The sequence below is a fragment of the Astyanax mexicanus genome, chromosome 12 (assembly GCF_023375975.1).
Source record: "Astyanax mexicanus isolate ESR-SI-001 chromosome 12, AstMex3_surface, whole genome shotgun sequence".
NCBI lineage: Eukaryota > Metazoa > Chordata > Actinopteri > Characiformes > Acestrorhamphidae > Astyanax > Astyanax mexicanus.
In genome coordinates, this window is record NC_064419.1 from 47,257,373 (window position 1) to 47,283,533 (window position 26,161).

General features: G+C 40.5%; 1 protein-coding gene across 3 annotated transcripts in view; it reads left to right on the forward strand.

Annotated features, from left to right (window-relative positions):
• Positions 1–1,094: 1,094 nt before the first annotated feature.
• Positions 1,095–26,161, forward strand: part of ptpn1 (protein tyrosine phosphatase non-receptor type 1) — a 26,894-nt gene continuing 1,827 nt past the window's right edge. Inside the window, exons 1-10 of one of the 3 annotated variants that reach the window (XM_022671003.2) lie at positions 1,095–1,266; positions 7,388–7,757; positions 9,354–9,444; positions 12,588–12,688; positions 16,335–16,433; positions 18,559–18,696; positions 19,586–19,795; positions 22,103–22,264; positions 23,173–23,351; positions 26,021–26,161. The exon at positions 26,021–26,161 is cut by the window's right edge and continues 1,827 nt beyond it. In XM_022671003.2, coding sequence (XP_022526724.2) covers positions 7,701–7,757; positions 9,354–9,444; positions 12,588–12,688; positions 16,335–16,433; positions 18,559–18,696; positions 19,586–19,795; positions 22,103–22,264; positions 23,173–23,351; positions 26,021–26,161 — 1,178 coding nt within the window. In that variant the 5' untranslated portion in view covers positions 1,095–1,266; positions 7,388–7,700. Of the gene's footprint in view, positions 1,267–7,387; positions 7,758–9,353; positions 9,445–12,587; positions 12,689–16,334; positions 16,434–18,558; positions 18,697–19,585; positions 19,796–22,102; positions 22,265–23,172; positions 23,352–26,020 lie in introns of those variants that run through there. The other 2 variants (XM_022671004.2, XM_022671005.2) reach the window with 2 other exon arrangements.

A 26,161-nucleotide genomic window follows, 5' to 3' on the forward strand; every position in this document is an offset into this window, starting at 1 on the left:
CTCTCTACCAACACCTCTGTGTCCTTGAATATTCAGCTGTCGGGGTGTTTTTTTTAAAGTGTTTTTTGGTTTATCACTGTATATCTTATAAACATTTACGTTTCCTTACATTTTATGATTACTAACACTCCTGTTATTTAGATCCTTCAAATAATATAAATACTGATACAGTACCTGGCCAAATATTTAAGAGCTAATAAACCAAGAAACTCTTGTAATACAGCAGAATGACCCTATTCGCTATCATTTACCAAACGTAGCCTAAAAAGAAACACACTATTAATTAATAAAATTCATGCACAAGGGGCGTCCCTACTACTATTAATTTTATTTAAAATACATTGAACAGCATAAATATTAGACTAATAAAAGGCATGAGCACCAGCGGGAATGTCTGAAGAAGGTATATTGTAAATTTGTATTTAAAAACTGAAGAGCTCTGGTTCAGGAGCTCGGATCTGCCGTGAATTGCTTTAGACTGAGTCTCTCTGTAAGAGCATTGGCTGAAAAGAGTTTAAATGTATTGGCTTTCAAAACTGGAAGGTGGAGCTCATTATCTTATTATTAAACGCCGCTTTTTACGCCGCTTATTACGGCGTCAAGAGAGACACTAAAACGCCGCTTTTTATGCCGTCTCATTGCACTGAGACGGCGCTCTGTACGGTGCCCCAAAAGGGTCGAAAAACACCGTGGGAAACGGCGTCTTCTGTGCTTTTAGCAGCGTTTTTAACAGCGTCTTGAAATCATACGGCGTATATTACGGCGTAAAACCCACACAGAACGCCGTATTTTACGCCGTTCTTTTCGATATAAGGCGTCTGGTCCAGGCGTTTTTTGGGCCTTTTGGCGTTCCATAGTCCACGCCCCGGTGCTGCATTCTGATTGGCTGGGTTGATGCAAGTGCCGTCTCTTCCGTCCTGTGATTGGCAGCTGTAGCCTCCCTGCGGGTCTGGGGGCGGGGCCGCGGGCAGGCGCTGCTGAGGGCGGTGGTGGCAGCACTGAGCTGTGACTGAAGTGAGGATGGACGGAAGTGATGACGGATCTGGCAGTGAGCCAGACTCGTTTGGTTGTAGGAGCGGGAATAGGGCCGGTGAGATTCTAGCGGCAGTGGAGTGCGTGGAGAGACTGTGAAGCGTCGTAAGGAGGAATACCTCATTTTGATCCAGTTTGAATCTGAATCTGCTGGCATGCTGAATCCCGTCAGGTTGACATCTGAAATCAAATCAGCTCTAGGGGATGTGGCCGGAGCTAAGGTGTTGAGAGGAGGTAAGCTTCTGATAACATGTAAGGATGAGCGTCAACGGGATAAAGCACTTAAAATGAAGTTTCTAGGGGGTAAGAAAGTGATACGAGATTGTTTAAGGATAAGCAGAGGCTGCGAGGGGTTGTCACAGGGGTGTCATTGGATGTATCTATGGATCAGCTCAAACATAATCTGTCCGGAGGTACTGTGATTGAGGCCGTCAGGCTTAAAGGCTTCAGGAATGGAGTTAAAGGAGATAGCCTTTCTGTGATGATTCTGTTTGATGGTGACATTTTACCGGATAGGGTTCACCTGGGATATATTAGCTTTCCAGTACGGGCTTACATCCCTCCACCTATTAGATGTTTTAACTGCCAGAGGTATGGACATGTAGCTGCAGCGTGTAGAGGAAAGAAGCGGTGTGGTGTATGTGGGGGAGATCATGAGTACGGGCACTGTGCAGAGGGGGTTAAACCCAAATGTTGCAATTGTGGGGGAGATCATAAGGCTGCATATGGCGGATGTGAAGTGCGGAAAAGAGCTGCTAAAGTCCAGGAAGTTCGAGTTACGCAGGGGCTAACCTATGCTGCAGCTCTAAAGGAGGTTAATACGGTTGCTCCTCCTGAAGGCAGTGCTGTTAGATCAGCGCGCACAGTTACTGATGTTCCTAGAGCCGCCCTGAGCCACCAAACGCACTGTCCTATCACGCGAGATACTCTGGTAGTTGATAAGATAAAGTTTGTTATGTTTATGGCTGATGTGGTCAACTGTACTGCCCAGACTAATAGTAGGACCGAAAGAATTAAAATCATTGTTAGATCTGCAGAAAAGTTTCTGGATATTAAAAGTTTGACTTGGGAAGTGATTAGCTCGAGTCTTGCTGGGAGGGTTCAACCTTCGCAGTCTAGTGATGGCCCGTAATGGGAATTTTAATATTACAGTGGAATGCAAGGAGTTTAATTGCTAATGGACAAGATTTTAAGAAATTTGTGATTAGTAGAAAACGTGTACCTGATATTGTGTGTGTGTAAGAGACCTGGCTTAAACCCCATTTAAGTTTTACTTTGTCAGGTTATGTAGTCGTTCAAAGGGATAGGGATAAGGGTAATGGTGTAGCTACTTTTATTAGGGAAGGAATTGGGTTTAAAGTTAAGCATTTAAAGCTCACCCTCCGCGAAAATCCGATTTTTCTTGTTTTTTGTGGAATACAGTAGGTCTCTCCGAGTTGAATGTGTACACCTGCACATTAAACTGTTTTGCAGCCCCCATTGTCTGCAGGAGCTAAGCAAAGAAATCCCCCCTCCCCCCCTCCGAAAAACGGGTGAATTTTGAATTATCTTTCTGCCTACGTAGGCAGAAACTCACAGACCAGCCCACCTTGGCTCGAGAAACTCCCAGAGGCGGAGCTGAAGCGAAGCAACATCACCGCTCATCAGTTAGGAGGTGGGAGGCAGTGAGCGGCAGAGCAGTGGAGGGGCGTCGCAGTGCTCCTAGCCAATCAGAGGAGAGATATTTGCATGCTGTTTGCATGTATGAATATTCATGAGCAAAGCTGGAATCCGGTCATTTTGGACACACCCCTAAAACAGTCTATTAAAAAAGAGCTATACAGAGACACCTGAGCACTTTTTTTTTTACAAAAATGGCTCACATGTCATTCATTCATACTAGAGACCACAACTAGACATTTTAAAATGAAAGAAAAAAACGACGGAAGGTGAGCTTTAAGCAGTGAGTTTGAGTCATTGGTGGTGGAGGTATGGGGCACGAGTGGGAAATTCAAGATTGTCAATATATATAACCCGTGTGATAAACTTTCTGTAGACGTTCTGTTGACAATGGCAGGACCAGGACAGGGTAAGGCACTGTGGTGTGGAGATTTTAATGCGCATAGCTCACTATGGGGTAGTTCTGTTACTGATGGAAATGGTCTGGCTGTTGAGGAGTTTTTAATGGAAGAGGGCCTGGTATGCTTAAATGATGGTAGGGCTACTAGGTTTAGTATGAATAGTCATTCCAAGTCTGCTATTGATTTAACACTAGCTTCTTCTGATTTGGCTGGCATGAGTACTTGGGATGTGGTGCATTTTACTTCTCTGGGTAGTGACCATTATCCTATTTTTTGTGAGTTGGGAACAGAGGTTGTTTCAGAACCAAGAGGATACTTGCATAGGTGGAATTTTGATAAGGCTGATTGGAACAAATTCTCTGAACTGTGTGAACTCAGATTGTTGGACTGGTCTATGTCTGGTGATGTAAATAAATGTAATGAGGAGCTGTGTGGAATTCTGTATAGAGCTGCTGAGGAATCCATACCTGTAAAGAAGTTTGGTGGTAAGAAGGCAGCAGTTCCCTGGTGGACTCCAGAATGCTCTTTAGCAGTCAGAAGGCGTAATACTGCCCTCCGTGTGGTGCGAAGAACCTTATAGGCATCTGACCTAATTATTTATAAACAAGCTCAAGCTGTGGTCAGGAAAACTGTAAAATCTGCAAAGAAGGAGTACTGGAGGTCCTTTTGTAGTAGTATTGGGACTGAAATTCCTGTGACTGAAATTTGGACTATGATTAGGAAAATGAGGGGCATTAGGAAAACTGGGACGATTCCTGTTTTACAGAAGGGAGACTGGGAAGCTGTGACTGATGTGGATAAGGCAGAAGTTCTGGCTCAAGCTTTTGTACAGGTTCATGGATCTGCAAATTTAAGTAGTGAGCTGGTGGCCTGCAGGAGTAGAGCCCTTGCACAAAACCCTGAGGTATTAAATAAGAAGTTGGTGTTTGATAGTGTTTTAGATAGTGATCTTACTTTACTAGAACTCAAACAAGCCATAGTGAGATCTGGCCGAACTTCCCCTGGTAAAGATAAAATCTGTTATGATATGTTTAAACATCTCACAGACAAATCTCTTAGTATAATTTTGGACTTTCATAATGAAGTTTGGACAGCAGGGCAACTTCCGTCAGCTTGGAAACTGGCCATAGTGTACCAGTAGGAAAGGACTTGGCTGATACAGCTGGTTATAGGCCTATTTCTTTAACTTCACATTTAAGTAAGCTTATGGAACGCATGATAACAGAAAGGTTGTCCTACTTTCTCGAGCGTCAGAATAGCTTTTCTCCTTATCAGAGTGGTTTTCGTAGGGGCAGAATGACAATGGACTCAATCCTAGGTTTAGAAGCAGATATCAGGAGGGCACAGCTTCATAAAGAAGTGGTTGTTGCTGTATTTTTTGATATTGAAAAGGCTTATGATATGCTGTGGCAAGAAGGTTTGCTAATTAAGCTGTCTGTGCTCGGAATCGGAGGGAGGATGTACAACTGGGTAATGGATTTTTTAATGAATAGGTCCATACAGGTCAGGGTGGGTACTTCTTGTTCTAAGGTGTATTCTATTGAAAATGGGACTCCGCAAGGCAGTGTCTGTAGCCCTATTTTATTTAACATTATGATCAATGACATCTTTTCTGGGGTTAGTCCTGACATAGCTAAATCTTTGTATGCAGATGATGGGGCTCTGTGGAAGAGAGGGAGGAATCTATCTTTTGTTAAGCGAAAGATGCAGGAGGCAATTGTTGGGGTTGAACACTGGGCAAATGAATGGGGATTCAAGTTATCTGTGGCTAAATCCCAGGTCATCTATTTTTCTAAGAGATCAAAAACAAATGAACTTGGGCTTAAATTGTATGGTCAGACTCTTGAACAGGTGAAGGTAGTCAAGTTTCTTGGTCTGTGGATGGACTCGAAATTTACCTGGAAGCATCACATTATGAAGAGCATAGACAAATGCAAAAAAGGATTAAATGTCCTTAAATGCTTGGCGGGAAGTGACTGGGGGGCTGACCGTTCCTCTCTCCTGTGCATCTATGATGCTCTAATTAGATCGGTTTTTGACTATGGCTGCATGGCCTATAGATCAGCTGCTGAGTCAAACCTAAAATTACTTGATGTAATTCAAGCACAAGCACTGAGATTGTGTTGTGGTGCAGTTAGATCCTCCCCAGTGGCTTCTCTACAGGTTGAAACAGGAGAAATGCCTTTGCAGTTAAGAAGACTTGCATTGTCTACAGTATATTGGTCCAACCTGAAGGGGCACATAGAGAGCCATCCAGCTGTGTCTGTTCTACATGATTGCAGTGCTCCTCTTCATGGTCCCTCAAGGAGTTTTGGGTGTCTGAGCAACCAGGGCCGCCGCTCTGCATACGCAGACAACGCAGCCAGCGTTAGGCCTCAACCATTTTGCAGTTGCAGGGAGCCAAATTGACTGAGAATGAAATGTGTTGAAATTATGACATTATTAAATTTAAAACCCAATGTGAATTATTTATGATACGCTCATCTTTTTTGTCTTTAAACATTGCATGGGGCACCTACTCTACTACTTAAAAGCGGCACGTTATTATTTTTGTGCATAATATAATGCCCCCACCCCTATTGCCTGAAATGGCACGGCTCGGTTTGCTCTGTTGGTTGTTGCCAGATGTGACATTTTCCAGTCAAATAAATAATCAAAAAATGCATGGAGGCGCTAAATCTTGCGCATGTTTAACCATTTTTAAAGTGTATGTGGCCATTCTATACAAAAACTTGTCCAGTGCAATGTTTGTGTAAGTTAAAAACTTAAAATAAAATAAACAAATAGGATGAAAAATCGTAACCTCCCTGACCAGTTATGCTTAGGGCCTCCAAAACCTTAGCAGCGGCCCTGTGAGCAACTCAGAAGCAGGCGAAATGGGATTGCAGGCTCGTGCTTTCGGCAGTACTGTTCCTATATCAATGGTACCACCTTGGATGTTCCCATTGCCTAGTGTTGATTTTTCCCTCCTTAATAAAAAATGGAGTGATGCCGGAAGTACAGCTGTTATGGTAGAACAACATCTGGCACTTAATTATTATGGTACTCTGCAGGTGTATACTGATGGGTCTAAGGATCCTACTGTGGGGTCCACATCAGCAGCGGTCTTTGTGCCAGAATTTCATGTGGTTATTAGTAGGCGACTGTCTGATAACCTATCTGTATTTTCCTCCGAGCTTGTCGCCATTCTTTTAGCATTGCAGTGGGCTGAGGATGTTTGCCCAATGAGGATGGTGATTTGTTCAGATTCTTTGTCTGCTTTACAAAGCATCCAGTCTGGCAAATCTAAATGTAGACAAGACCTAATTTTAGAAATATCTCAGGCATTATTTCGTTTACACATGCAGACTATTTTAGTTCAGTTTTTATGGGTTCCAGCACATGTAGGGGTGGATGGTAATGAGACTGCTGACAAAGCTGCTTCCTCCGAGCTTGTCGCCATTCTTTTAGCATTGCAGTGGGCTGAGGATGTTTGCCCAATGAGGATGGTGATTTGTTCAGATTCTTTGTCTGCTTTACAAAGCATCCAGTCTGGCAAATCTAAATGTAGACAAGACCTAATTTTAGAAATATCTCAGGCATTATTTCGTTTACACATGCAGACTATTTTAGTTCAGTTTTTATGGGTTCCAGCACATGTAGGGGTGGATGGTAATGAGACTGCTGACAAAGCTGCTAAACAATGCCTGAAGAAAAATAGATATGACCTTGATATCCCTCTTAGCAAAGCTGAGGCAAGAGTGGTTATAAAGCAACATGTTAGAACATTATGGCAGACTAATTGGGAACATGCACCGAAGGGGAGGCATTTGTTTGCAATACAACCGAGAGTTGGTTTTGGAGGGAGTGGAGGGTACTGTCGGAGGCAGGAAATTGTACTAACAAGGCTCCGAGTAGGTCACAGTATGCTGAATGCCTCTTTGCAAATAGTACAGAAACACTCCACAGGGCTTTGTCGCCACTGTCCGCAGAGGGAAACCGTGGACCATGTTCTTTTTTGTTGCAATAAATATGCTGTACAAAGGAAAATTTTGTTTTCTTCTCTTAAAGACAAGGGTCACAAAGAATTTTCTTTGACAGGATTGCTTTCTTATGGGCAGGGATGGGTTCGGTTCACAAACTGGTTTTTCAATATTTGAAAGCTATTGGTATATTTTACTTTATTTAGTTTTTTTTCTCTCTCTCGTTTACTTTCTTTTATTTTTATGTACTTATTTATGAATTTCCTTTCACCTACATTTTGTTTATTATTGGCCATGTCACTTCCCGAAATCACACTTCACACTCCTGCTCAGTAGGTGGCGGTAATGCACCTTCAGTTGGTCTGCCATCCGCCATAAACCTGAAAGAAGAAGAAGAAGAAGAAGAAGGCGCTGCTGAGTGAGGCGCAGCGGCGCGGGAGGAGCGTGCGGCGTGTTTCCGGTAAGAACAGGCCGAGAAACATCAGTCCGGTTACGGTAAAACCCCCCGTTAAACACGGAGCCGCAGCTTTAAACCGATTTAAACTAATGTAATCCGCGCGCCCGGAGCCCAGGCTGATTATCCGGGTCCTACAGGGGGTGATCATCGGTCAGCAGCGGGGGAAACGGGGCCGGGGAACGGGCGGCGATGGAAGCCGAGTTTCGGGAAATTGACGAGTCCGGGAACTGGAACGCCATTTACCAGGTAAGCTTAGCTAGGTAGCTCCGCGCCCGGGGGCCGGTCCGAGCCCCGCTGCCGCTCTCACAGCGCTGTTTCTCCGCAGAGCTCGGCGGATTCTCCCGGAGAAATGTCGCGCGGTGGAGCTGTGGTATAGCTTGTTAGTCCAGGTCCGGAGAGTCTGAATACTTGCCGGTATTTCGCTCCGACCGCCAGAGCCGGCTCTGCTGCAGCTCCGCTAAGCCTTACCGCCCGGGCAGCTGGAATAAAACCCCGGCCTGGATTCTGTCTCACTGTCCAGACCTGGACTACCGAGCTCTACTGACGAGCTAACCAGTAACCAGCTGCTGGCTGCCGACCAAACCCCTCAGTCCGGGGAGGAGCCGGCCGGTCACGATACTTTTTACCGGGTTTAGATTTAGAATATATCGATCCAGAAATAACTGTGCTAAATGTGATATTATTGCCATTTTGTAATTGAATGTTTATTTAATTTCATAGTAAAGGTCGGCTGTATGGCCCTACAATAGTATCACAATATTTCAGAGTATTTTTGAAACAAACAAACAAAAATTAACTAACTTATTAAGACCCTTATTTTGCATAGTTACTCAATGTATAAATTGCATAATTTCTACAATTTAAAGTAAATACAGTAAATAGTTTCCTAGAATATAATTTTTTTTTATTGTGTAAGTTTTTTTTATTGTGTGCAGTATGATTTGCACACACCTATTCAAAAGGTAACAGCAATGTCCAGACAAATAGCACACATTAATTAGTCTCAGCAAGCAAAAACATTTGTTGATCGATAATGCCATTGTATTTTATACGATATATCACACTATATCACCCTAGTCTAAAAGGCATTATAATAATAAAAAAATCAATATGCACAGGTTTTTATTAATGCATATATTACATAGCATAAATGCCTAATTTTTCTTCCTTTTTTTAAAAGGAAAATGTCATTGTTTAGTATAAATAGTCTTTTTTATCATACCAAATTCATTTACCATTTTCTGATTAAGGAATTCTGGTTGCTGGTTATTTGGTTTAACACAATGTGAATTTTTATGCAGTCTTATTTTTTTTATGAGGTTATTAGGAGCTTATTAATAAGATGGAAATGAGTGGATGTGTCAGTTTTTGCATGATTTTGCTGTGTTGTCGTTTGTTAAATTCAAATTAACAGGTAGTTCAGCATCTCTGTCTCTCTCTGTCTCTCACTATCAGAGCAGAAGGTCTGAGGCCTGCGTTAGAGATCAGCAGCACTGTTGTTGTGTATTAAACACTAATGTCAGAATTTGATGATAAATTCAGTGTATTGGCAGCACAGACAGTACCTGCCTGACTGATCAGTGTAAAGAAGGCCTGTGATTGGACGGGCAGGCGGTGTGTTGGAGGATGTGTATGTGTATATATGTGACTGAATGTGATGCACGTGTGCATGTAACCACCCATCTGTACCAAAACAGGAAATTAGACTCTCAGAAGCAAACTGTATGCAACACAACTTAACATTTAACATGTTTAAGAAGATTTTGTATGTTTAGTATGTTTATATGAAATAATTGAAAACGTTTTACATAATTTTTCACAAATATTTCTTTATTTCTGCAGGAAATCAGACAGCAGTCAAGTGAGCTGCCCTGCAGGATCGCCAAACTTCCAGAAAACAGAAGCCGCAATCGATACAGAGATGTCAGCCCATGTATGTATACATATTTTTAAATTTTCTAAGGAAAAACTATATATCAACCATTTCTCCCCTTTTTTTGGTAGAAAATCAACTATTTTCTTTAGTATTGTTAAGAAAGCTTAACAAAAAGGTAAAATAATTGATGTTTGTTTGTTGGAAGGGTCCATTTATAATATATAAAATAATATTATAGAATTCTTAATAATATGTTTATTGTTAAGAATTCTTATTTCTGTCACAAGCAGGTCTATTTCTGAAACGTTTTACTTTTTGGATCAAATTTGGTCCTAGAAATTAAGACAATTTTCTGCCACTGATACAATAAATAATAATGATAATTTATTAATAATAAAATTTTACACTTTTAATTATTTAAATAAAATATAGGGAGCTTACGTTTACACTGGGTTTAATTTTAAAACTGCACGTAAGGTTAAAGGGGGCTTCTTATTATTCATAAAAAATGATAAAACCAAAAAAAAAAGACAATTTAAGAAAATTTAAATAAAGGGAACAATAGCTTGTGCATCGCTTTGGAAAAAAGTGCTATGTTACAAATAAAACAACTATAAACAAGTAAAGTTTTATGTAAGAATTAAAAATAAATAAATATGTATTATAATATCGCCCAGCCTTAAATAGAATATTCTGAAAAATAAATAAAATATTTCTGTGTTCAGTATAACCAAGAATATTGATTTCGTTAAAACTACACACTAAACTACTGTGATATTATTTGTATTTCACCACTATTATATATTAAAAAGCCTTTAATTAATAACGCTAATGCACCCGGTCATTCCTGCAGTTATCTCATCAGCTGATCAGCTCTGTTCTCCTGCAGCTTCAGGTAAAGTTCACATCAACCATCAGATAAAGTGAAAACCTGATCCCAGTGAACTGCTGATCTGAGAATTCCATATACAGCTTTCCTACTGTTTACTCTGCAGTAAGTCCTGAGAACACCTTGTTCAGTGAGAGAGGTCAACATAGAATGACCAGACTGGTTAAACCGCTCTGTATAACACGTCCAGCCTTGATCCAGATGGACTGTAATAACAGAAACCCTCACTGGGTCCTGCCTTGTTCAGCCAAGAACAGAAAGCTGAGGCTGCAGTGGACCCAGCTTCACCAACACTGGAATAAAACAGGAACAGCTTTCTCTGATATATCTGTATTTCTGCAGTGACACACTAAGCATAAATCTATTGTGCTTCCATTCATTACTCTGTAGGTAGAAGTAGAGTTTAGATACTAGTGTTTAAAATAAAACAGTATCAACTCAAGCTTTTTACTCTTTAAGTAAAAGTGTTTTAAAAAATTTACTGGTTTTAAAACTACTTCAAGTATAAAAGTAATATTAGGAGAAAGAATAAAGCAATTAATAACAAGCTTTGGCATTTTTCTAAAAGCCATAATGACTATAATGTTAAAATATTAAAACGTGTGCACGTGTTATAGATCACAGTATAAACCAATAGGGAGTGGGAATGGTATATGTTTATACTTCTCTACATCCAATCACAATCAGATTCACTCTATCTGGATGGAGAGATTTATCTGGATAGGGGTTTTATTGAACGATGAGAAGCCGGAATGAAAACCAGCTGAAATGTAATAGGAGTAACAAGGCTGTTTTTTTTTAAATGTAAGGAGGAGAAAGTTCAGAACATTGTGTGAAAATGTAAAAATAATAATTACTACAGTAAAGTATAGATTACCAATATTTCTACTTAAAGGAAAAATTTAAATTATCCTCTCTTAAAGCTTTCTGTTATTGTTAGCTAACTTTTACTCTGCATTTTAAGAGATAAAAGAGAGTTAAAAGTTAATTGCTTGTTAAAATTAATGTTAGATGCATTATTATAGTCATATAATCAGTGGCATAAAATGGTTATAAAATGACCATCACATTGATCTAGATGAATTCTGGGTTATTGTGACAGGCCTACTCATCTGTCGCAGGTCTTCAGAGAAAAAGGCTGGTGTGGTTTCCTCTGGTTTTCTCTTTCTCACACTTTTTCGCTCTCTTAGCGTTTTCTCTTCAGAAACACTTCATTATTAGCACAAAAGACACCTCACACATACGTACCTCCAGCCACAGACAGGCCGCTATAGCCTGGTTACAGTGTGAGATCAGCTCGACCTTCAGCTCAGCTCATCTCAGTCAAACTAACTCTAGATCTTTATCTGGAACTGAGAAGAGGACCTGAAAGAGACCTGCGGAGTTTCTGTCGCTGCAGAGACCTCTGGGAATTCCTCCTCCTCCTCCTCTGCTGCACCTGCATCACTACATCAGTGTAGTACTGTCAGTACTGTGTCATGTGACTGGATTAATATGTAAAATTTTGTCTCTCTCTCTCTCTCTCTCTCCACATTTCTCTCATCTTTATTTCTCTAACTCTTCTCTCTCTGTCTTTCTCTCCTCTGTCGTTCTCTTTTCTTGTGCTTACTTTCTCTCTCCCTCATGCTCACTCATTCTTTCTCATCTGTCTCTTTTTCTTGCTCTCTCTCTTTCTTTCTGCCTTTACCTCTGTTTCTCTCTCTCTTTGTGTCTTTCTGCCTTTTTTTTCTTACTCTCGCTTCCCTCTCTTTGTCTCTTTTTCTCTCTCTTTCTGTCATCTCTCTCTCTGCTTTTCTTGCTCTCTATCTATCTATCTATCTATCTATCTATCTATCTATCTATCTATCTATCTATCTATCTATCTATCTATCTATCTATCTATTCCTGTGCTACCTCTTTCTCTCTCTTTCTTTGTTACTCTGACTCTGTCATCTTTTTCTTGCTCTCACTCCCTTCTCTCTCGCTCTTGCTCTCACTTTCTTTCTGTCTTTTTACCTCTGTTTCTCTCACGCTCTCCTCTGTCGTTCTATTTTCTTGTTCTCTCTCTCTCTCTCTCTCTCTCTCTCTCCCTCTCTCTCTCTCTCTCTCTCTGTGTCTCTCTCTCTCTCTCTGTGTGTCTCTCTCTCTCTCTCTCTCTCTGTGTGTCTCTCTCTCTCTCTGTGTGTCTCTCTCTCTCTCTGTGTGTCTCTCTCTCTCCCTCTCTCTCTCTCTCTCTCTCTCTCTGTGTCTCTCTCTCTCTCTCTCTCTCTCTCTCTCTCTCTCTCTCTCTCTCTCTCTCTCTCTCTCTCTCTCTCTCTCTCTCTCTCTGCAGTTGATCACAGTCGGATCCCGCTGCAGTTGGGCAGTAATGACTACATTAATGCGAGTCTGATCTCGATGGAAGAGGCACAGAGAAGCTACATTCTCACTCAGGTGAGATACAGGACGCGTCTCGATTTAAACAGTGTCCTTCTGCACTTCCCCTCGAACCCTTCCTACTTCCCCTGGTGTTCCCTGTGTGGGTTTACCAGAGAGGAACTTGGGTGTGTTTCCAGAGTAATCTGGTCAGTGTTGCACTATTACTCAGGTTGTCCCCCTGGTGCTGCTCCCCCTCAGGAGTCTCCTGAACGTTTAGAAGATGTCGAGGCTCTTGGGAGGACTGTATCGTGTGTTTTAGAGTCATGCCTTGGGGTTTAGTTTAGTTTGTTGTGAGGATTGGAACGCTCCCTGCTGTGACTTCACACCTCAGCAGTTTCCAAAACAGATAAACCTGTGTGGACTGGATGGAGGTGTCCTAGTACAGAGTAGATATTATTCACTGAATTCTTTTAATGTTCTTCTCAATATGACCCAGACAAATGAGACAAATATTATACTTGCTCATTTATTTATTGCGGAAAATGATCCAATATAACATTTTTGAGAGTGGAGAAAGTATGTGATCCTCTAGGATCAGCAGATCCTAACCCTACAAAACCATCTCCACCAATCCACAGTCAGACAGACTCTACAAGTGGAGGCATGTAATAGTGGATGAGATCACAAAGGACATGAGGGTAACTTCTAAGCAACTGAAGGCCTCTCTCACATCTCCAATGTTAATATTCAGAGGAACAGATGGTTGCAAAACAAAAGCAACTGCTCTCCAAAAAAGAACATTTTTGCTCATCTGCTTTGCCAAAATATCATGTGGACAAGCCTCATGGCTATTGGAAGAATGTTTTGTGGACGGATGAGAAGAAAATAGGACTTTTTGGTTTAAATAAAAAGCATTGGGTGTGGAGAAAGGAAAATGTAAGATTTCTTCCAGCATAAGAACCTTATCCAATTCGTAAAACATGGTTTTGGTAGTATCATTGTTTTGGCCTGTTTTGCTGCATCTGGGCCGGGACAACTTGCCTTCATTGATGGAACCATCAATTCTGAATTAAATCAAGTAATTCTAAAGGAAAATGTCAAGATATTTGTCTATGAAATGAATCTCAAGATAAGTTGGGCCATGCAGCAAGACAATGACCCTAAGCACGCAAGTGTTAATACCAAAGAATGGTTCAAGAAGCATGAAGTTAAATTCCTGAAATGGTCCAGGAAGTCAAAGTCCTGAACTTAGTCAAATCGGAATGTTGTAGAAGGAGCTGAGGTGAGTAGTTAATGTCAGGAATCCACCTTAACCACCAACATCCCAGAGTTGAATGCTCTAAAGTTCCTCCAAGCCGGTGTGCAGGACTGATCTACAGTTACTGAAAAAGTTTAGTTATAGAGGTTATTGCTGCAAAAAGTGGGAAAATCACACCAGATATGGAAAGGAAGTTTTACATACTCTCGCCACTTACAAATACATAACATTTGATCATTTTCCTCAATAAATAAATGAACAAGTGGTTATATTTTGGTCTCATATGTTTAACTGGGTTCTCCTATCTACTTTTGAAGTGAAAATCCAATGATTTTATGCAGAAATATAGGAAATTCACTAAGATCTATTAACTTTGCAGTGTTACTGTTACATTATTACAACATGTTATGTTTTATATTTTACCCATAAAGGAAAAAGCTTGAACGCAGAGTTCATTATGCTTCTGTGAAATGATGAGGTCACTGCTGATGACAGAGGTCAATAGAGTTCACACTGGGTAATGTGGGAAATGAAGGAAAGCTCACAGGTCAGACTACATGAATAATAATACTACTTCTAGTGTACACTAATTCTGTACTCTACTGTACTCTATGATAATCTCTGTCTGCTGCTTCAGTTGTGTATTTTTTGTAGAACAGGGATCAGTTGTGTGCAGTAATGGATGAATATGTGCTCCAGAGCAGAAGCTGTAACAGTAGTGCGTTATCGTTGGTAGTGTGGGCGGATTTGTTTTACATGTTCTTCTCAATCATGCATAGATATCAGAAAACTGTAGGCAACGTGAAAGTAGAGCTTATTAGTGTTTAGAAGTGTGGGTTGACCTTTTATAGGCTATATAACAACTGTTACTGCAATATTGGGCATATAAAAAAATGTAGTTTAACCTATTAAACTATATTAAATTAATTACAAAATGAATGGTGGTGTTCTGACCTTCTTAAAGGTCTCATTCCATTATTTTTCATTTATTTTTAAATAATGTCTAGTTGTGTCTCTAGTATGAATGAATGTCATGTGAGCTGTTTGGTTTTTGTGGGAAAAAAAGTGCTCCAGTGATCCAGTATAACACTGCTTTAGTCCAGTGGAGGAGTGGGCGGGAAGAAACGATTGGATTCTGCTCTTGCTCATAAATATTCATACATGCAAAGATATTTCCCCTGATTGGCTAACAGCACTGCGAGGCATTTTTAAAATAGACATTTGTACACTAATAACAGTCTTTGCAACATCATGTGTTACTTTACAACATGTGTAATAATGCCCTGCTAAGTGCAGTTCAGACACTGACTTAGTTTTAGAGTCTCTCAGAGTAAAACACCAAATCCACCGGAGATCCTATTTAAACCTATACTTACTTACACATAGAGGTGATTAGTCCAGGTTCAGAAAGTAAAAATCCACCCCGTGGTTTTGTTGGCTGAGCCTCAGCAGAGCCGCCCAGGCAGTTGGATCAAACAAAAACCCTGGGGTGGATTTTTACTTTTAACTAGTGTAAACAGAACTGTTCTAAGCATACACCTACCTATCTCAATAGTACTTGGCTGGTGGTGTTTTTCCTCCATAGGCAAATTCTGACCATTTGTTTCTTAGCTCTGAATTACTGGGTAAAGTATATAAACACTGATGTGTTATTTGCACAAACATAATATGAGACAGCAGAACTTACCATTTCTAACCAGACCTATCTTTACTAGTTTGCATCTAGTCCTTGTTGTAAAACTACTTAAAGTATAAAAGTAATGTAAGGGGAAAAAATAAAGCAATTAAGAACAAAACATTAGGCCATGCCCACACAGTCCTATAGTGCATGGTATATGTTTATACTTCTCTACATCCAATCACAATCAGATTCTCTCTATCTGGATGGAGAGATTTATCTGGATAGGGATTTTATTGAACGATGAGAAGCCGGAATAAAAACGAGCTGAAATGAAACAGGAGTAACGAGGCTGTTTTTATTAAAATGTAAGGAGTAGAAAGTTCAGGTAATTGTCTGTAAATGTGAAAATATATACTCCAGTAAAATATAGATAACCAGCATTTCTACTTAAGTAATGTAACCAACACTAAAGCACTACATTTTAACATGTAGTTTACGCTTGAAGTAATATTTCTTAAGATTTGATCTTCGATTGTGTAAATGCTTGGAGTCTCATGACTCAACTGTCTTTAGTTTTTGAGGGAAGCTTGGATTCGGTTCGTTTTCACAAAGGAATTCAGCAGAGCGAGTCGGTTTAGTTCACGAAGAAGGAAAAATGTTCAGACTCGTCACGTCTGCTGATCCTTTCTCACACCGATTTCAGCACACTGCAGTATAGAAATCAACACCTGTGATTAATGACCTGCCTCAGGTCTCACTGAGTCTCTGCATGTATATAACCTGCCTTTCTCTGTCTGTCTCTCTCTCTTCTGTCTCTCTCTTCTGTCTCTCTCTCTCTGCAGGGTCCGTTACCGAACACATGTGGTCATTTCTGGGAGATGGTTTGGGAGCAGGGGACCCGGGGGGTGGTCATGCTGAACCGGGTCATTGAAAAGGGTTCGGTGAGTGTTTATAACTGGTAATTGTTAAGGAAATATATATGCATTGTTGGGTACTAGTAGCAAGGGGATACTGTGTGCATCAGCAGCCGGAGTCAGAGAGAGTACAGTAGGTCATGCTTCTTCTCCATCAGCAGCCGGAGTCTGAGAGAGAGAGTACAGTAGGTCATGCTGCTTCTCAATCAGCAATTGCTAAAATAGTTATATTGCCAAGAATATAATTACTGGGACTATGACAATAACTATATTACTGACATATTACGTTACTGCAGTAGGTGAACAAAAAAAGAATATATTTTTGTGCATATATATATACCGTATTTTTCGGGCTATAAGGCGCACTTAAAATACTTATTTTTTCCCAAAAATCGTCATTGCGCCTTATAATGTAGTGCGCCTTGTGTATGGATTTTGCTTGTGTTTACTGACCTCGATTTTTATGTGGTACATGGCGCTCTGTTGTGCAGAATTCCTCACCCACACCAGAAAAAGATCCCCCTCTTGGGCTAGCGCGCGGTTACCTTTGACTGCCGTACTGCCTCTCGGCTGTGGCTCAGGGTAGCTAGTTTCCACTGTAGCTCCGTGGCCAGAACAAGGTGCCGGTAAACTTTCCTTTCCACCCGTTCTGGGGTAATAGCACAAACTGTTTCTTTTTAGCGCCCACTTCTAAGTAAAGTTAACCTCTTAACACGCGCTGGCCCACCGGCGGGCCAGAAATATTTAATATTTCATAACTGGCTGTGTTTCTGAATAGTTATGAACAGTTACAGGTTCAATATAGACATCCAATATACCATTTTAAAGCTTAGAATCTCTGCTTTTGAGCTATTTAGCCTATTTAGCGGAATATCCTTTCAGAAAATAAACATTTAGGGCGAAATATGCCTTGGTTATGATTTTAATAATTCATAACTCTCATATTTGCGTTTATCGTTCGTCCATATTTCATCGAATGCGGTCATGTCATACACCATTCGAACCGTCTGGCTCTCCGGATTCCAGAACTGTGCTTTTACTGTAGGATGTATGTTTCATGAATTAGAGCTGCGTCAGAGCGCATGTTTCCAGTAATAAAAGGCTCTCCTTTTGTCCTGGGGTAACCTCCGGTCACTGCCGCCACCCCCCGAACACACACCCGCGCTCAGCCACAGGTCCTACCTTCAAAACGCGTCCAGACTAAAGAGAATCCATCAATCCAGTCTCCTGTAATCCACAGTTATATCCAAACAGCGCTGGAAATCACTTCATCCAGAAATGAAACTTATCCAATCTTTATCTCTGTTTTAAAACCGTTTTATTCACCGAATTCGGCACAACACGCTATTATAGTCAGAAGCCTCGCGGAGTAATGCGGTACTTGCTGTGCTTCAACATAATATTATGGTCTGTCGGAGCGTTGCGGCTACCGTTGTCAGGAGCCTCGCGGAGTAATACGTACTTGCTGTGCTTCAACATAATATTATGGTCTGTCGGAGCGTTGCGGCTACCGTTGTCAGGAGCGTCGCGGAGTAATACGTACTTGCTGTGCTTGTTGATTTATTGCTCAGAGATGTTGTTATTTTTCACAGATATTGTGAAGGATTTATTGCTCAGAGTTATTGTTACTGATATAAATAAAGTTTCATTTAGTGCGCCTTATAATCCAGTGCGCCTTGTGTATGGACTAACACTAAAAATAGACCGTTCACTCATCGTGCGCCTTATAATACGGTGCGCCTTATAGTCCGAAAAATACGGTATATATACACACAGCTCAGAAGCTGATCAAACCAAACTGAACTGCTCAAATTTTTGCACCAGGAGTGTAAAGGCAGAAAGTTATCCAAAAGCAGTGTGTAAGACTGGTGGAGGAGAACATGATGCCAAGATGCATGAAAACTCTGATTAAAAACCAGGGTAATTCCACAACATATTGATTTCTGATCTCTTAAAACTTTATGAATATGAACTTGTTTTCTTTGCATTATTTGAGGTCTGAAAGCTCTGCATCTTTTTTATTTCAGCCATTTCTCACTTTTTATTTGGAATTTGGGAGAAATGTTGTCTGTAGTTTATAGAATAAAACAGCAATGTTCATTTTACTCAAATATATACCTATAAATAGCTAAATGTGTGTCTGTGTGTGTAGGTGAAGTGTGCGCAGTACTGGCCACAGAAGGAGGAGCGGGAGGCGATTTTTCAGGACACAAACTTCAAGCTGACTCTGATCTCAGAAGATGTGAAGTCCTACTACACAGTCCGGCAGCTGGAGCTGGAGAATCTATCAGTGAGAGTCTGCATATCACTACACATCACTTTTATTAAACACTAAGTGGGGCTGTGACGCTGGTTTAAAACTGCAGTTGTTCTGCAGGTTTAGATTCAGCAACAGTATGTGCTGAAAGAATGAGGTCAGCTGACTACCTGAATATACTGAATATAGACCAGGTTATTCCATCAATGGATTTTTTCTTCCCTGATGACACGGACATATTCCAAGATGATAATGTCAGGATTCATGGTGCTGGAATTGTGAAAGAGTTCAGGGTTCAGGGAGCGTGAGATCATCATTTATCATTTTCACACATGGATTGAGAGAGAGTTCACCACAGAGTCCAGATCTTAACCTCATTGAGAATCTTTGGGATGTGCTGGATGGAGAAGAGCTGCTTTGTGCAGTGGTTGGTCAGACTCTACCATCATCAATGCTGCTGCAAGATCTTGGGGAAAAATTAATCCAGCAGCACTGGATTAAAGTAAATCTTGTAACATTGCAGAAGCTTATTGAAACAATGGCACAGTGAATGCACCGAGCTGCAATCAAAGCTAAAGGCTCTCCAAGCAAATATTAGAGTGTGACTCAATTTTTCTTTGCCCAGACAGTGTATAAAAGCACTATTTAAATGATGATTTAATTTATTTAGGGAAAAAAAAGTATCCAAACTAACCTGATACTGTGTGATGAACTATTTACCCCTAAATCTTATAACTTGCATCAAGCTTTACTGATAACTGATAACGAGTCTTTCACATCTCTGTGGAGAAGATGTGAATTTTGTTCCACTCTTCTCTAAACGATTGTTTAAATTCAGACACAATAAATGTTTTTCCAGCACGAACAGCGTCTCGATCAAACTCACTATATGCAAGTTAACTGTGTGTGTTTTTGATTGCAGACTCAGGAAACCAGGGAGATTCTCCATTTTCACTACACCACCTGGCCAGACTTCGGTGTGCCCGAGTCTCCGGCCTCCTTCCTCAACTTCCTGTTTAAGGTTCGGGAGTCGGGCTGTCTAAACTCTGAACACGGGCCCGTGGTGGTCCACTGCAGCGCCGGCATCGGCCGCTCCGGAACCTTCTGCCTTGCAGATACCTGCCTCCTGCTGGTGAGACAAGAGCTATTTAAATAAATGCTGAATAATCTGATAATAATCTTATTTTCAAATAATCAAGTTATTTAATCAGATTAGATTAAAGCTTTAAAATAGAAATCTGTAAACACATTTCTTCAAATATATTCAGTGCTGCAGAAAATATCAGTAATTAATACTTCTAAGTCTAAAGCGCTGCCACTATGAGCGGGAGGTCGCAGGTTCAAACCCCCCTCCGCTCATGCAGTTTTGCCATCAAGCTGCCGGCGCTCAGAGGGAGCACAATTGGCCTTGCTCCCTCCAGGTGGGTAGATGGCGCTCTCTCCCCACATCACTAAAAAGTGATGTCTGCAGCACAGGGCGTCTGTGAGCTGATGTATCAGAACCGAGTCACTGTGCTTTCCTCCAAGCGTTAGCGCTGTGATGCTGCTCGGTAATGCTGCATCAGCAGCAGCTCGAAAAGAAGCGGTGGCTGACTTCACATGTATCGGAGGAATCACCCTCCTGGTGTGTTGGGGCATTACTAGCGATAGGGGGAGTCCTAGTGAGTGGGTTGGGTAATTGGCTATGTAAATTGGGGAGAAAATGGGAAAAAATTTGAAATAAAATTAGAAGAAAAAAAAAATTGGTCGTCTTTTCAGATTAATAACTCAAGAATTCCTGAACACATCAGCGTAAAGCATATACTAGTGCAAAAAAAAAAAAATATATATATATATATATATAACTTAAACTCATACTGTATATTATATAGCTGTATTAAACACACAGAGTGATCTATTTTAAGTGTTTATTTATTTTATTGTTGATTATTGATTATGGTTTACAGCCAATGAAAACCCAAAAAATCAGTGTCTCAGAAAATTAGAATATTATATAAGACCAATTGGTACTTTTGGCAGTGTGGGCAGTGTGCCAAGTCCTGCTGGAAAATGAAATCTGCATCTCTATATTGTCAGAGCAGAGGTTCAGCATGAAGTGCTGTAAGATTTTGTGGGAAAACAAAACTGCACTGACTTTGTGTGTCCGTGCATTCCCAGCACAGCAGCACTGGTAGTAGTGTTTGTTGAACGGGTACGAGATCTTTGGTCAGGTGTTTGTGTGCTTTAAATAATAGACATGATCAGCTGATCAGCATGTGTTGATGGGGACACTCTGTACATCATGTTCTTAGTGTTCTTTCACTGTTTGTTCGTTGGTTGTCCAGAACCTTTTCAGTATAATGGGACAATATAATCCGGGCTGCTGCACTACTGCATTAGTGCGGTGTGTACACTGCTGGGTGGGCTTGAGGTCAGATGTGCTGCTTTATTTTTATAAAACAAAAATAAATTCTTGAATTGGGAACATTTTGGTTTGGAATTACAGAAATTATTTTCAATAAATAACAGCTACAACTGAGAAGCAGCATCAGTACAATGTTGTAATTTTGTGATTTTTTGGGCAGTGTAGCTCTTGTTGAGAGATCATTAAGTGTTAGAAATGTCTTTATCACAGTTTTTCCCAGTTTAGTTCGAGCATGATGGTATTTTCAATGTCTGAGTGTCTAAGTATGGTCTTTAATTGTAAATTTACTATTGAAGACCATATTAAAGCTATGCAGGAACACATGCTGAATTAATTTGTACAGAACAAACCAGGAAGTGTTTTATCTTTTGAGTTCAGCTCATCCCAATTAAACCACCTCAAATCACCATCTCAGTTCATCAGGTTTAGATCAGGGGATTAATGTGGAGGAATAACACTTTTTTTTTTTTATTACGTTATTCCATACGTGTCCCTTAAAGCCCCACTAGGTAGGGTTGAGATTTTGTGCTCGTGGGCTCCCCTACAGTTGCAGAGTGTAATAAATGTTTCAGGCGGATTAGTTTCTCTTTCTCGTTTTCTGGTTTTCACAGACATATTCAGTCTCTTTCCAGCTTCTGCCAGAGTGGCTGTATGTTAGTTTGTAAAGAATGAACCAGTAGGACTTGTAGAACTGTTAGAACTAAAGGTCGGAAAGCAGGTCGCAGTTCTCACAAGCGTTGGTCGCGGCCGCCTCTGAAAACTTAGTCTGGTTTGAGCTCAGAGGAGCTCCGGCACAGACACGAGAGCACCGCTATTCCTCCTATTACACCTCAATGCAGCGCTGCAGTGAGTTTCAAGCTGTAATTTTACTTCTTTAAAAAGATAAAAAAAAACAAGGAAATCCTACCGAGTGGGGCTTTAATCGTTTTCATGTCTTTAATATTAATCTACAATGTAGTAAATACATTAAATAAAGAAATAAAGAAAAACACTGCATGAGAAGGTGTGTTCAGACTTTTGACTTTGTTTGTGTAGATGTCTCTACGGAAAGACCCGTCCTCAGTCCGGATTAAGGACGTTCTATTGGATATGAGGCGGTACCGGATGGGTCTGATCCAAACAGCGGACCAGCTCCGATTCTCCTACCTCGCCGTTATTGAGGGAGCAAAATCCATCATGGGGGACACGTCTGTGCAGGTAAGTCCAGACTGTGAGTCCTAGGAGCCTATCGTATATCGTACACTCTGTGCAAAGTGTGATGTATGGCTTATTGCTATCTTACACCCTGTTAACAGTCTATTTTAACGCCATGTGCCTGCACCACTAAAATAGCATCAGAGTTTAGGAATATGATGGACACACTGATAGGTGAGGTGGTCTGGAAGTGAGGTGTGTTCAGGTACGTTTCTGGTGTGTTTCTATATATTTTGGTGGCGGAAAACATAGGAGCTCCACTGACTGATTAAAACCCTGACAACAGTCAACAGTCAGACGTTCATTTCTATAGGTGTACAGCCTGTGTACAGCCCCGCTCGTCAAACACACACACATGGATGCACTGAAGAGTGCAAACCCGACTTTTAACTCAACAACAAACAAAATAAAGAATAAAATAACACTGCTGTTCCCTTAAATGAGCTGCTGGTGTATCTTCACAGTGTACACGAGCAGCTCAGTATCTGTCTCTGCTGAGATGCACAAAAGTGTCACGCTGTTAAGATACAAACACGCCAAAGTCAGAGCTTACCTGAATCTTAAAGGGAATGACAACTAGCACACCAATTGTTTTTTTTTTTTTATTTCACGTTACAGACAAAATTTATTAACACACCAGTTAGTTTTTAACATTTTGTGCCGCATAAGGCGTATTGTTTAGCATCCTCACGATACCAATACTGGTGAGCTGTAGATCACTAACATATATGGCCCCTATTGTTAAATCGACTTCACTTACAAGAGAACACCTCACCTGAGGTAACAATTCCCAATCAGTTTACATACTTCTGTCCCATGACTTTTGGCATGTGTATAATTTGGTGTGTAGGTAGGTTTTCCTGTTTGTATATTAATATTACTTTAATGTATGTGTCTGTTTGTAATTGTAGGAGTCATGGAAAGAGTTATCGAATGAGGAAGACCCTCCCCCCGAGTTTACTCCCCCGCCTCGGCCACGCCCCCCAAAAGATCCGCACAACGGAACGGGCGACCCTGTAAAAGAGACCACGCCTCGATTCTTTCCCGAGAACGAGATGATACAGCAAAGGAATGAGATCCACACACACAGGTAACAAACACACACACACACACACACACACACAGGGGTGGGCAACATTGGACAATACAAAAATAGAACATTATAAAAACAATATAGAATACTATAATCACAATAGTTTTTTTTTTATTAGTATCTGATTTAAGCACATTGAACTACAGGTAACCTCCTGACAGGCCTTGGCCTTATATGGGCTTTAAGTGTAGGTGATGGTCTTAAAGACCATTGTAATGATATTTGCTATGTAGGTTTCAAGTAATAATACTGTACTAATTTGAATTAATAGGATGGCAAATGTAGGGCTGCAGATTTGGGCAAAATATCTAGTTGCATTTTTTTCCCACAGAATATTGTGATTATTAAATGGATTTTTTTATCCATTAAACCCTAAACCTGTATTAGTGGTTAACATGTCTATTAAATATAGTTATAAACTTCCTTCCACATAAAATATTCCCAGGGTTCACAGATTAAATGCAGTTGTCAGTTTTATTTTAAAATTAAGAAACAAAAATATATATATATACACACACACACACACACACACCCACCCGTGTGTGAGACCGTGTGTATATACATAATATGTATTTATGTATCTTTGATAAATGCAGTTTGAAGTTTGAACAGAAAGAAAATAGTCACAGCTTTTATTTTATAAATAAAATCACGTCTAATCAAATCACGATTTCATTTAAAAAACGATTAATTGTTCAGCCCTAGGCAAATGTAGGAAATTTGCATATTTCTATCAAATTCATAAAAATATCATTATTATTTATTAATACTTTATGTTTTAAGTGATATTACTTTAGCTTTTTGGAGTCATAAGAAGTTAAACCTTGGAAAAAAATCAATTTTGAGTCCTATAAAACCAGAAAATCAAACTGTTGTCAAAAGAAACAATTAAATCCTTGAATATCCCACTACATAGTAATATTTCAGTAAGTATCAAGTGATTTTGCTGTAGCATTTTGAAGTGATGGGAGGTAGGGCTGCAACTAATGATTATTTTGGTAGTCGACTAATCTCAAGATTATTTTTTTGATTGTTCGATTATTTCTGATTATGTCCTCCATCTCTAAAAACAATAGAAACAGCTGAACATGAGATTTAAATGGCATTTAAATGTCTGGATGTTGTTAAAATGTGTAAAAGACTGATCTTTAGCGATTAAATATGTAATTTGTTGTATTTGGGCACTTTTGGAGACACAGACTTTTGAGTGTAAACTGTGTGAGTGAGACATTCACCCTTCATTTCCCAGTGCGCTTCTGTCTCCAGCACTTTGTGTAATGGGGCACTGTTAAAAATGAACGATTAGTCGACAATTAAATTTGAAGTCAACAATTTTAAATAATCAACATTGCCGATTATATCGACTAATCGTTGCAGCCCTAATGGGAGGACTACGGTGGCCGAGAAAGCCCAACGCAGTGCAAATTGAAAAGCGCTGCAAAAGCACAAAACACATCCATCAAAATTACAACACAGGCGCAGCAAATGTCCTTTGTATACAGCTGGTACAGCATCTTTTAAGGTCCCCCGGGAAAATTCCGTTGTGTTGTGACCAGTGATGGTATAGTTACTTTGAAAAAGTAATCCAATTACTGATTACTGATTACTCCTTTAAAAAGTACTTTATGGATTACTTGATTTTAAAAGTAACCAAGTTACTTTATTAGTTACTTTCAGCAGCTGCAGACACCACCCCCCGCCGCCTTAACATAAACATTATAACCAGTTTTGCCAATATTCCCTTTATTGGAAAATGCATTTTTAACAGCAACAATTTATCTCTATTAAGTTAAACTATTTCCTAAAAAAATACGTTTTTCAGACGTTGTCCAATACGGACCCATACCGGACCCAACTACTGAGAAGGATTTAATTCTGACAGTGTTCATTTAAAGCACCGGAACTTTTCTTGTCTTTACGGTATACGCGCAGTGAACTTCCAATCACGTGTGGTGTAAAATCTTTAAATGCTCTCCTCTGCCAATCAAATTTGTGGCAGACCGCTGCCCTGGCTAGTGAATTGGGACGCGGGTGCAAAAAAAAAAAAAAACGCTTTAATAAAGAGATAGGGCGCCGAGAACTGGCGAAAAACGAAAACGGGCGGAAACTAAAGACACGCCGTGCGCGAGAGAGAGAGACAGGGGAGAAGGCGAGACGCGTGTGATTGGGGAAGAGCGGAGGGGGATGGGTAAGGGAGGTGTGTGTGTGTGTGTGTGTGTGTGTGTGTGGAGGAGATGAGGTGGAGAGAGAGAGTAACGCACAGTGACTTAAATAAGTAACTGTAATCTGATTACTGGATTGGAAATAGTAACGCGTTAGATTACTCGTTACTGAAAAAAAGGGTCAGATTAGAGTAACGCGTTACTAAGTAACGCATTACTGACATCACTGGTTGTGACTCACTTCCGTTGTGTTGTGGTTGTATTTGCAGCGCGTTTTTCTATTTGCTGCGCCTGTGTTGTAATTTTGATGGATGTGTTTTGTGCTTTTGCAGCGCTTTTCAATTTGCACTGCGCTGGGCTTTCTCGGCCACCGTAGAGGACAAACCTAGAAAAAATGTCCATCATTTGTGCTTAATATCAACTCTGCTGAAAGGTGTCTTACCATGCTGACTGTTCACCATAGCATATACATTTCCCATATTTAATATTTAATATTTTTTTCAGTGCCCCTCCAGAGACAGCTCTGCGCAGACGGCCGGTGGCAGCCGGTGCAGACGAGGTGCAGGTCACCAGTGTGACTAAACTGCCTGAAGATCAGTGTGATCACGCCAACGCTGTAAAGCCAAGTCACGCCTCCCCGGAGAC